Below are 12220 nucleotides of genomic sequence, written 5' to 3'. Positions count from 1 at the left end.
GGATGCTAAGGTTCAGAGTGGGGAATTATACCATGACAGCTGTGCTTCCCTCTTTTCTGTTCATTGGCTGGCTAGAAGAAGAAAGAGGTGCTACCCCTTTTCAGGCAGCTGGCACCCACAGGGGTGTTAGCAGATAGCAGGGCCTGTGCTCCTTTGCCACATTGTAGTTGTCACTTGCACTGCAGTGAAGGGGTCACCTCCTTTGTCTATCCATTGAGGGACTAATCCAGTCTGGGCCTAATCCTGATGTGAATTTTGTTGTTCTACTATTCCTTCTTTTCTATCTTTGTCTTATTTTTGGAAGGCTAATTGAAAACACAACCGTGTTATCTCAGGAAAATTTGAGTCATCCAGGAGCTCTGTGTTATACATTGTCAACAAATCTTTTGGGCTGGTTAGTGAACACTTCATTCAGTAACAGTAGTTGTGCCAGCATTTTCAAATTGTGTTGTAGGTTAAAAAAGATCTCAGGTGAAAGGGGTCTTAGCTCAAGTCAAATAAGTGAAATAAACAGAACAGAGGCACTTTACTTTTAGCCATTCCTGCTTCCCAGTATTAGTGTCTGCTCTGGCCTCTGCTCAGAGTTATAGGTTGAAAAGGTTGTAGGCTGGGCTCAGTCATTTTTTGTTTGCAGGGACATGCATCCCATTTTCCTTTGATTCATTGATTCAGATCCCCCTGAGTTTTGAGCTATTATATTTAAAGTAGCAAAACTCAATTCAAACTACTGAGTTTGACCTGGTTTCAGATTAAAACCACGAGAAACTGCCAAGGTTTGTATACGTCCATCCTACACTATAAATTGGGATCTCCCTAGAAGATAAAAGGGAGATCTAAGGAGTCTCCTTTTATCTTCCCACTGGCTTCTACCCTAAATGGGTTAAAGAGTCATTACATCATGAAGACCCAGGAAATCTATTAGAAGCCACTGAATGGAGTTGGGCAGGCAGACCGGCTGTTGCCTTTATGATATCCTTGGAATTAGATGGCGTCGACTTTGCTAATCCCTTGTAAGATGATAGACCAGGGATCGGCAACCTTTGGCATGCATTCCATCAGGGAAATCTGCTGGCGGGCTGGGATGGTTTGTTTACCTGAAGCGTCTGCAGGTTCAGCCGATCGCAGCTCCTACTGGCAACAGTTCACTGTTCCAGGCCAATGGGGGCTGCGGGAAGCAGCATGGGCTGAGGGATGTGCTGGCCGCTGCTTCCCACAACCCCCATTGGGCTGGAATGGCAAAACTCGGCCAGTGGGAGCTGTGATCGGCCGAACCTGTGGACACTGCCAGTAAACAAACTGTCCTGGCCCGCCAGCAGATTCCCCTGACGGGCCGTGTGCCAAAGGTTGCCAATCCCTGTGATAGATGATGAAAAGACTGCCTCTGCCTCTGAGTTTCCTTGGAGAAGGAAAGAGGGGCTGTTAATGGAACCTTTGAAGACACTGATGGTGAGCAGAATTGTAGTCTATCAGTCTCGACCACTGAACATAACCCTGGGTAAAATGAGAAGAACCAGGGGCTTTGAAGTGTGTTTGGTGAATGAGAATCCAGTGATGAAAGAGTTTCTTATCACAGCCTGGAAACTAAGTCTTGTTTTCAGTCAAATTTGGACTCAGATTCTGGTGAACTTGGGCACAGTGTCATTCAAGGCTGGACCCAGTTTTGACAAAAGGCTTTCTGACAAAGGGGCTAAGTTTCAGGTTTATAATGAATTCTTACAGTAGGTGACAAGTTGGGGAAATGATACTGCTGAGTATGACATTTGTAGAACCAAACACACAATTATTTATTATTTTATTCAAACTTGGAAGCAAAACCAAAATAGGTGAAATGAGATGCATTGTATGGCAGCAGGCTCTTTCTGCTACCCCTTTCATATACGTGTAGTGTAGTCAGCATGACTGATTTGTTCAGGGCAGGATGTACGGAGGCATGTTTGGTTACATTAGGCATAAGAAGCTCTGTTTAGTTAATCTGAGGGCTAGCATGCTGCTTGTGCTAGTGGCCTCAATAAAGAATCCACTCTATATTCATTAGAACTAAGTCTTGTCTTGCCTTTACTAGATCAGTTATTTAACTTCCTTTTATCAAAGACAGTCATGTATTCTTTTCTATTAATTTTTTTGAAAATTCCCTTTTGTCTGATAATTATCCTTAAATTATAAGCTCCTCAGGGCAGTGCCTATGTATGTGTACACTGCATACAAAGAGTGGGGTCCTGATCCAGACTGCAGCCTCTAGGCCCTCTTGTGATGAAAATATGAAATAATAATAATAAATTATATGAAATTACTCAATGCATCCCATTACATTTGACTAATCTCGCACCTGAGCCTGAAAACATTAAGCAAGGGAGAAAGTTTACTCATTTTGAAATTAATTGAACTATTCATGTGAGTAAAGGTACATTTTTGCAAGATTTGACTTCTAGTTTATATTCTAATCAGAACCGTTCTTAGCACTTACATATAGTAGTTCTTTTCATCTTCAAACTCAAAGGTCAAAGTGAGTCATGGCACTCTGATATATAAGCACTTCTCTGATGCCCCATCATCATCTCCATAATTGAAGGTTTTGTTTAATAATATAAAATAAAGGGTGAAATCCTGGCCCATTGAAGTCCAGGCAGAAACTCCAGTTGACTTCAGCAGAGTCAGGATTTTAACCTATCCTGGCTAGACTTATGACTGAGAATAAAACTGCCCCTTTTCGTGGCCAGTGTGTGTTAAGTGAAGCCCAACGATGACCATGAACATATTAACATTAACTGTTTGTTGATCATTTTAGCAGCTTAGCAGAAATATTTGGCAATTCTGGATTAATAGGCAAACTTGCAGACGGTCTTTGAACCTGTATTCAGTGTGCTTTATAGACAGTTACTAGCTAATCTTCATAACAGCCCTGTAAGATAGGTAGGGAGTTATATTATTGCAATTTCACAAGGAAAAAAGTAGAAACGGAAGGAAGATAGGTTAAGTTACTTACCCCAGGCCACAAAGGGAATTATTGTCTGATTTAGAATGAGAACTTGAGTTTCTGACTCAGCACCTAGAATCCAGACCACTGGTACATCTAAGCTCTGTCCATTCTCAAACTCACTTTTTCTTCTTTGCACAGAAAATTAGAGAGTTAAAAAAGGCTCCTGTAAAACAGAAGCATTTATTTGAATGTGAACATTAAAATCAGGAGATAATGCATCAGGTTTATTAAAAAGACAATTGTTTCCTGACAGTATTCAGAGAAATACCAGAAGTTCATATAATAATTTGGAAAGTTGCTTTTCATAGTGTGTATATGCTGTATGATTTGTTATTGCAGGTATAATTTAAAATACTGGTCCAGTTAATGAATGCTGAGTTAGAGTGGAGATCCTATAGACGTACTTATGTCACCTACGATAATACCAAATGAGTTTGTGATTAATGCTATTACAATAAATACCAAAGGAATAAATAATGCTTATGCCATTATTTTTAAGTGTCAGTGTTATTCGTATAAGTACTTAAAGTTCTTCTATTTCTTTTCCTGCATAATACACCCTAAATGTCAAGCTTTAAGATGTTTAAGATTGTCCTGAGCAATTTTAATTTAAATGCCCTTCTTCTGAAGTAAGTTCAGGATATTTTGTATTTATGTTAATTTGTTTGTTTATTGTAGGCCAAATACAGATATGCTTTAGTTCTCTTTACACAGTGAAACCTTCCCATAGAATCCCAGAGGAGTTTTACCTCAAGCAGGAGGTCAAAATGTGGTATGAGTAGTTTGCGTAGAGTTCCCAAGTTTTGTTCACATGACTCCTGCCTCTGTCCTGGATTCAAGCTCTTACTTTTCTAGGGGAGAAAGGAATCAAGAAGCTCAGTTCATCAGTTTAGCATACAAATCTCTGACTAGTTTAGAGTACATATCTGTGCAGTACAACACTTCAGTGTTTCACAGAAACACACCAGTTTTTATTCACTTTTATTTCTTTATTTCCTCAATCAACTGAGAGGCACAGTCTCTTCTCAGTTTCAAACACAATCTTCAGTGTAAGTTCAAACAATTGAGTTTTGAGGGGAGCATAGATGTACTGAGATTATTCAACAATATGAAGGCTATTTTCCCTTTTTAATTGAAGCCTCGGGTATATCGTGCACATGGGTTCAGAGCAGCCACATTCAGCATATCCAGACATGGTTGCAATATAGGGGGTGGGGAGAGGGTAACCCTCTGGAATATTTTGACTGCAGCATTGCAAAAACCATTTGTAGTCACTGTGGACCTGATTTTCACCAAATGCTGACCCCCACAAATCCATTTCAAATCAGGGAGCTGCAGATGCTGAGCACCTTGGAGCATTGGACTATAGTCATTTCATGCTCCTTACCCCACCACCCTCAGTTTGATTCTTATGCTAAAATTGCTTAATAATTCCTCAGTAATCACAGAAGGCTTCATTCTTACGCATAACTGAATTAACAATAAACTAAGTTAAGTGAGTGCTACTTTTGAAAAATGGGCCTAAAATTTATTTACGTTTCCCTTTACTATTCCTTATTATATGATTTGAATGGAAATTACTGCAAACACTTTGGTAAAATTAGCTATACTGGGCAGTAAATGACTTGTTTTTAATGGTGCATATTGAATTAAATTTGTTCATGTTAGAGTCCTCATTTATGTTTGTCAGCCCATTAAGTGTCTTTGGAAATGTGGTGTGACCAGCCTCAAATTCGTCTGAGGGTCACAGAATGGTTCTCTGATGTTTGAATGAGCCTGAATGAAGTGGAAATTGTGCAGGCCTAATACGTCTACACTACCCACCAGATCGGCGGGTAGCGATCGATCTATCAGGGATCGATTTATTGCGTGTAGTCTAGATGCAATAAATTGATCCCCGATCACTGTCCCGTCGACTGCTGAACTGCAGCTAGGCGAAAGGCGGAAGCAAAGTTGACGGGGGAGCTGCAGCCGTCGATCCCGCGCCGTGAGGACGTGAAGTAAGTGATTCTAAGTCAATCTAAGGTACGTGGACTTCAGATACACTATTCTTGTAGCTGAAGTTGCGTATCTTAGATTGATTCCCCCCTCCCACCCCAGGTTAGACCAGGCCTAAATGGTGTCAGCTAAGTTTTCCTTTGAATCCAGCACTGAAACCAAAATTTGTAGTTTAAACCTATGCAGTCTGACATTAGAAAAGCTTCATACAGAGCCCTGCATACCACAGCTGTTGAGTTTCACATAGTTCTAGGTGTGAGGTTATCTGCTGCGGCACATTTACAGTTTAGGGGATGGTAGTATCCAGCCATACAGCTTCCCAATTAAACCTGTAGAAATTCTTTAAAAAGGTGCAAGAGTAGGCATATCAAAGTTGAGTGCTGGAACACCGTGGAGGGCTCTTTAAGACTCAATGTGTGCATAGAACAAATCCTACTTTTACTTTTTCTTAGGAATATGGTGCATATTATAGATTTAGGACTACAGCTGGGCAAAAAGACTATTTGTGAATTTGGGTTGAATTCAGCAAACTGTTTCAGCCAAAAACAAAAAACAAAACTGCTAATGAAAAATTCAGAAATGCCAAAATGAACCAGTTTGAAAATGTCGTTACAGTTCCATGTTTCATTTTGAAATGTTGTTTCAATTTGACACTTTGTTTCAAAATGCCGTTGCCATTTAATCTAAGCAAATTTTTTGTTTGTTTTTTGTTTTGGTGAGAAGAAAAATCACATTTGACTTTTTTTTCCTGGTTTGAGGGGATCCTAAACTGAAAAATCAGTTATTCACTCAGGTGTATTTAGAACTCAGCTGTGATCATATGGAAACACAAAATGTCCATATGAAACAAACCACATGTTGCATGATGTTTAAGGCATCAAGATTGGCTGGAGTAAGAATTTTCCGCCCTCTCACCTACTCTGCCTGCTGCAATTCACTATTTTCCTATGGGGAAGGACCCCAATTTTGAAGGATCAGTGCCCCTGTTGTACAAAGGGTCAGTACTATAGCTCTGTGAAATACTTAAACCCACTTTAATATTAGCTTTGAATTTGAGGTTCACTGTGTTTGCAAACCTCAGCCTATTGCTATAGTCCTATGAGATGCGCATGAGTTGTCTGCATAGCAGGCAAGCTAGAAATCTTCCTCTGAACTGGCCTTGGTTTCTCGTACAACCCCTTCCCCAGCTGCTCAGCTGTCCTTTGGAGTCCACATTAAAACAGCAAAGAGGGGGAGGAGGAGGAAGAAGGTATCCAGGTGTGAGGATGAAAAGAGTAGTTGGGGGTGGGGATGGGGTGCCCTTTGGAGGATCCAGTTGGTTGAACTCCAGATTGAAACAAACCTGTAAGGGGCTATTTTCTTCAGTTAATGAAAACCAAACTGCTGTGTACAGTTCTTTCTCCCATTCATAAACTGAATTCTACAGGGTTCACTCAGTCCTATTAGTGTCCCCACTGGACAAGTGAACACTTTGCGTTCCCTTAGACATGAGACCAGCAAATCCCTGCAATTTAGAGTTATCATCGGCAACACAACAACCAACACCCTCCCCTCAAAATATTGCTAATGCTAAGTCTAAGTGGCTGGAGATTTTATTCCTTTGATTTTAATAGGAGCACAGCCATTTTACTACAAGATCTTTTCTCTAATATACTCTGAAACAATATTATTTCATATTCTAATAAATAAATTGACCAAAATAGGTACAAGGTAGGTTCTATTTAATCAAGCAGCTAAAAACTGTGATCTAGAAAAGGACAGATTAATAGTGGATCTAGTTTATTTGAGAACAGTGAACAGAAAGTCTACATGCCATTTGCCAACAAAAGGGAATTTCCCTAAGGTATTTAGTGTGACAGAATATATTTTCAGTCTGCTTATCATGCATCCTAAAGGTAATAGAGCTTTACATAAATATAGACTACAAGTGCTGACTATTTGAAATATTTTAGCATTAAAAATAGACCTTTTATTTTTAAAAAAGTAAGGAATTCCTGTGTATATGTTCCATTGGAATGAAGGCTAAGGTCAATGTGATAGTTGAAGGGATTGTTCTTTTGGCCTTGGTCTGAGTTCTCCTTCAGCATTACATTTACAATGTAGATCACTATTTTCTCTAAGTCTGAGGGTGTTAGGATTTAAAATGGTTACTATATATCTTTCATGTCTTTGTTTTAATCTACATGTGCATTTGCATGCAGAGTAGGCTGTGAAAGAGAATTGCCTCAACTTTCTCAGTTCTAAGATTGCCTTGACTGTTTTAGTTCAGAAACACGTCTATTATAACATGCTCTTTGGAGCAGTGTAAATTTTGTACAAAATGAATGCAGACCACTGGCCAGATTTTCAACATTTAAAGATGGAGAGTACATTTTGTTTAACTGACATACATGAATTGCTGCTACAGTTCCTGAAATCCTTCCAGTCACTTAAAATATTAGTTAACACCATCTTGGTATTTTGTAGCTTTCAAGGTTTTTTCATCACATACTTCTGTTGTCACACAGGTATTCAGTCGACCCTGTTAAATTTAACATTGTTTTTGTAGGTATTATTACTAGTTACGGATTGTATATGAATGGCATTCTGATGCAGAACTCATCACAGCTAAGTTATTATGCTTATGGACTTACTCCTTGGAGTCTGCACTCCTTCAGAGTCCAGGCATGTACTGCAAAAGGTTGTGCTTTGGGTCCATTGGTGAGTACCTCAATTTGCATTCTGGGAATGTAATAAATGTCAGATGGCAGTGAATATCAGAGTAAATGGTGATGATTCACTCTGGTCAGTACTAACCCATCTGGCAAAATGTGACATTTTATAAAAAATGCCATTTAAGAGCTGCTAAGGATTTGATAGGTCATCACTAGGCACTGTTCCAAAATAGCACATAGGTACAGTAAAAGAAGTGACAGGGAGTTAAATGTGAAGCTGAAACACATATTATTGAAATTAAGTAGAGTTAATATGTTTAAAAGGTGCAGCTGTGGTTTAGCCTGATTTATAAGGACACACATAAAGAAAGAATTACTATTCCGGTAATGAACAAAATTCTAGCTGCCTGACTGAAAGGGTTGAAGATAATTTGAGGATTATAGAAGACAAAACATGATGATACTACAAAAAAAGATATGCTCATTGACAAATATTTTTAAATCCAAATCTGTGTTTAAAAGGAAAATATTTTTATTAATCTGGTACAAAAAAATCACTGGATTTGCAATTTAAGATTACATTAATATCAGTGTTGACATCTGAAAACAAGTCTTCTGAGACTTAAAACATTTATATGTTGGTCTAGAACTTTAGAGAAGCTACTGGATTGATTAAATCAGTATGGTTTTTGTAACACTGTAGCTGATTAATAACTTCAATAATAATTGCTCTGCCTGATTTTGTTTTAAATATTGCTAAAATGGCCCTTTGTATTTTTCCAAGATTGAATTTTTCAGTAAACTAACCCTCCCCCAAATACTTGTTTCAACAATTTTTTAAAAAATAATTGTCTAGTTATTTTGACAACATTCTACCTATCACTCTGTATTTATATTAACATCAGACTTTCTAATGGCAATGAGCTGTGCTATATAAATATTATCTCAAGGTAAAACTTCAGGGTTTAATTTTTGCATTGTTATTTTTGGTCACATTTCTCATTTTGTTCCCAAGATTAGTTGCTTTCAAATGCTGGTAATATCATCTATCCTTAGAACAGGGCTGAACACTTTATAACCATTAAACATTTTATAGCTAAGACTGCTTTGATGGATATTTACTCTTAAAAGCATGAGTGGCTTTTTGCCAGTTTTTCTTTTCCGTTTTTAAAAATGTCACATATACTAGAAATTTAAACTTCTTTTAGGAATTCAAACTCCAGAATAAATATCTAGATATTACATAATTCACCCCTGTTCCAATGTGCAACACCATTAAACATGCGGTATCATAGAACCCCTATTGCAGATCATATATATAAAAAAAAGTAATGCTAATTCAGTACATCAATGCCATCAAATATGCACTAAAATAAGGGGGAGACAAAACTGTTATATTTTTTTTAAAAAAAATTCACTTCTCCACTAAATTCCAAACACAGTCTTAACTTTCAATACAATTCAAAGTAAGGGTTGTTCTAGCTGATATTCACTGCATCCCATGCTCAGTACACAAACTATTTTCCCAAGTCAGTGATCCATCTCTAATCGCAGGAATTGAAGTACAATGTCTTTATTTAGAGCAACTCACCTAAATGCTGCCAGGAAGTTGGAGCACTACATCTTCATTTGATTTATCTGAAAGATTTTTATATCAATTACAGTATAAATGCAACACTTTAAAAATACTTTGGCTCTTTGAGTACTCTAAATACTACAGGGGACATCTCCCAGTAGTAAACTGATATTATCCTTCCAGCTATTTTTGTTGCTGATCTTTTATTTAATGTGCCCTAATCGATTGAAGAGATGCTATGTGACTACCTTAAGCACTGGATTCCTCCAGCTTACATTTTCTGAAGGTAGCTGTGAAGATTTTAATCAGGTATTTGAGAGTTGCCAGTTGCATTTATCAATAAGGATTTGTTTTATTTTAACTGCTTTTCATAGTGATTAAAATTTATTTCAAGTGAAATATAAACCTAGAAAATATGTATTCCAAAATGTTTAATTTTAATTTCTTGCTAGCAGAGATAATGGTGTCTCGTTTTAGAATCTGTACTAATTTTATCCTGCTGCTTTTGTTAAGCTAAAAGGCTGTTCTTGAGGAAATAAAGTTAGATTTTCTATTTGATTCAGTAGGGGGAATCGAATGCATCCCTATATGTAAAACTCTGCTGTTTTTGAAATGTACAAATCACTGCAAAAACAATCAGCACGTGATTTAGAAAAATGAGAGAAATGAAGACAGTATGGGGATGTCTTGACATTAATTTCATAATATAATGAAAGATAAATATGATTAATGATCAGTGAATATTTCTATTCTCATCTCACTATTTAAAACATACTAATTTCACCTTTTTAGGCTATATACATTTTTAGTATATTCTCCTAATCTACTTTGCCAAAAATGTTTAGTACGATATAAACATGATTGTTACTTTACCCCTATTTTAGAATTTTTATTTGTATGGTTGAAAAGTATTTTTGTTACTTTGAAAATTATTATTAAAATACACCTGGAAATAACAAAAGACTTGGAATATAAGATAATGTGTAGAAAAAGAAACAGTACTTGTGTTATACAGAAGTATTTAAATACAGAGTGTCTATTGTTTACACAAATAGTGTCCCATTTAATGTGCATTTCCAGTATAGCCATAGTGTATGCTACAGACACTATGCTGATCATAGCTAGTATTTTTGTAGTAGTAGCATTTTATACATTTTTTTTACGATATGTGAGAAAAATAGGAGATGAAAAAAGACTTCATAATATTGCAACATCTTTTAAAATAACAAGATATAAATATGGTAAGGTAAGTGCAAGATTCAAAAGCTTTGGGATTTGGTGCAGATTACTTCATATACACAGAATTTTAGGAACTGCTTAAGCTTTTTGATAGAAGATAATTATAGTGCAATACTGAAAATGAACCCCACCAATCCCTCGCCTCTCACAGTCATGGCTACACAAGACAGAACCAATGCAATAAATGAAACAGTGTACACTCTGTGTGTCGTTGGGGGCATCAGCCCCTCACTCATAAGTCTGAGAACCAAGGCAGTCAGCTGGCCTCCAATTCTCTAAGGTGCTGGGGCTGCACGGCAACTTGCATTAGGCACTGAGTACATCACAGGATCTGACTTAGATTAGAAAGCACAGTGTAGTGGAATCCTGTCATAAGGATTGATTTGGGGCAATCCCCCCCATTTTGACTGCAATATCCAAATGCACACTCTGGTCCTGATCCAGCAAAGTACTGAAGCATTTGCTTATCTTTAAGTCTGTGAGTAATCACATTGGATTCAGTGGGACTATTCACCTGTTTAAAGTTAAGCTTGTGCTTGAGTGCTTTACTGGATCAGAGAATATATAGAGGTCAGTAAACCAATGAACTTCCCAAACCAGATGTGCTAAGAAGTAAAATCACCATTTTACAAGGACAAAGTTCCTTTAGATGTCTTAATGCCAAAGCATGTTTGACAGGTTAAAATTGGCACTAAACAGCACACCCACAAACTGTAACATTCTTTATCTGAAGCTGAGTGCCATTCAGAAAAGGTATAAAAATCCTTTCCAACCTTAGAAAACATCAAATAAATTACGGGTGAGAAACAAACATGTCATCATAAATGAGAAATTACTTTGGGACTGTAAAGTTTGATCCATGGCACTGTGAATAATGGCCACAAGCCATGATTAATAAAACTGAATTCCACTGTAATTACAAATTTTTCATGTATTTATATAATGAAGCCCTATGACAAATATTTTTGTTTAAGATACAAGAATCTTAGTTTTAGGGCTTCTTTATATAAGTAAATGCTAGCTCTCTTGTCAGCTTTTATTTTTTCTCAAAGGCTACTTATTATTTCAACTTAAATCTTCCAGGTTCTGGGGCTGGAAAGTCAGTAATGTAATTCTGTTTCTGAACCAAACTTATCTAAGGATACTCTTTCTCTGTCAAATATCTATAGTAATATACTAAGCAGACTTAAGCACATTTTTGTATTAGAGTTGTTTTTAACGTCAATAAATTTCAGGGACCTTGTTCCCCTCTCCATCTTTTCCTGGGTCACAGAGCAAGACTCATTCATTAAAATCAGGTGCCACTGCATTTTCAGGCTATCAGACACTAGTGGATTTCTTTCTTTCTTTCTTTCTTATAAAATATTTCTAATGGGAAGCAAATCTGGGGTGGGAAGAAAAAGACATTATTTTTAAAAAACAGTAGTATGCCACTGTTACATTTTTTAATCAGGGAAATTTGCATTAAAATATATAATTGATTTATTTAGCTATTTACAAACTACAGCAACAAACTCTACATGACTGTTAAATTTGCAGGTCGAAGCTCGTACAACTGAAGCTAGACCTGAAGGTACACTTGAAGTATTTGCCACCATTGATGGATCCAGAGGAATACAAGTAAAATGGCTAGCTCCGAATAAACCTAATGGACAGTTAACCTATGCAGTCCTCATCACTGGTCTCTTCTATGCCAGTCAAGGTATTTTCTTTATAGTACATCTAATCTTACCGTTATAATAATAATAAACTTAAAACAGTAGAATTCTATTGGGT

The 12220-nt window shown here is 37.0% G+C and overlaps 1 protein-coding gene across 1 annotated transcript in view; it reads left to right on the top strand.

Moving 5' to 3' along the window:
• Positions 1-12220, top strand: part of USH2A (usherin) — a 570592-nt gene that overhangs the window by 310042 nt on the left and 248330 nt on the right. Inside the window, exons 35-36 of the mRNA XM_050950274.1 lie at positions 7524-7675; positions 11984-12146. Coding sequence (XP_050806231.1) covers positions 7524-7675; positions 11984-12146 — 315 coding nt within the window. The remainder of the gene's footprint in view (positions 1-7523; positions 7676-11983; positions 12147-12220) is intronic.

This window comes from Gopherus flavomarginatus, chromosome 4 (assembly GCF_025201925.1).
Source record: "Gopherus flavomarginatus isolate rGopFla2 chromosome 4, rGopFla2.mat.asm, whole genome shotgun sequence".
Classification (NCBI taxonomy): Eukaryota; Metazoa; Chordata; order Testudines; family Testudinidae; genus Gopherus; species Gopherus flavomarginatus.
The sequence above is the reverse complement of the archived record's forward strand: the minus strand, read 5'-3'. Positions and strand labels throughout refer to the sequence as shown.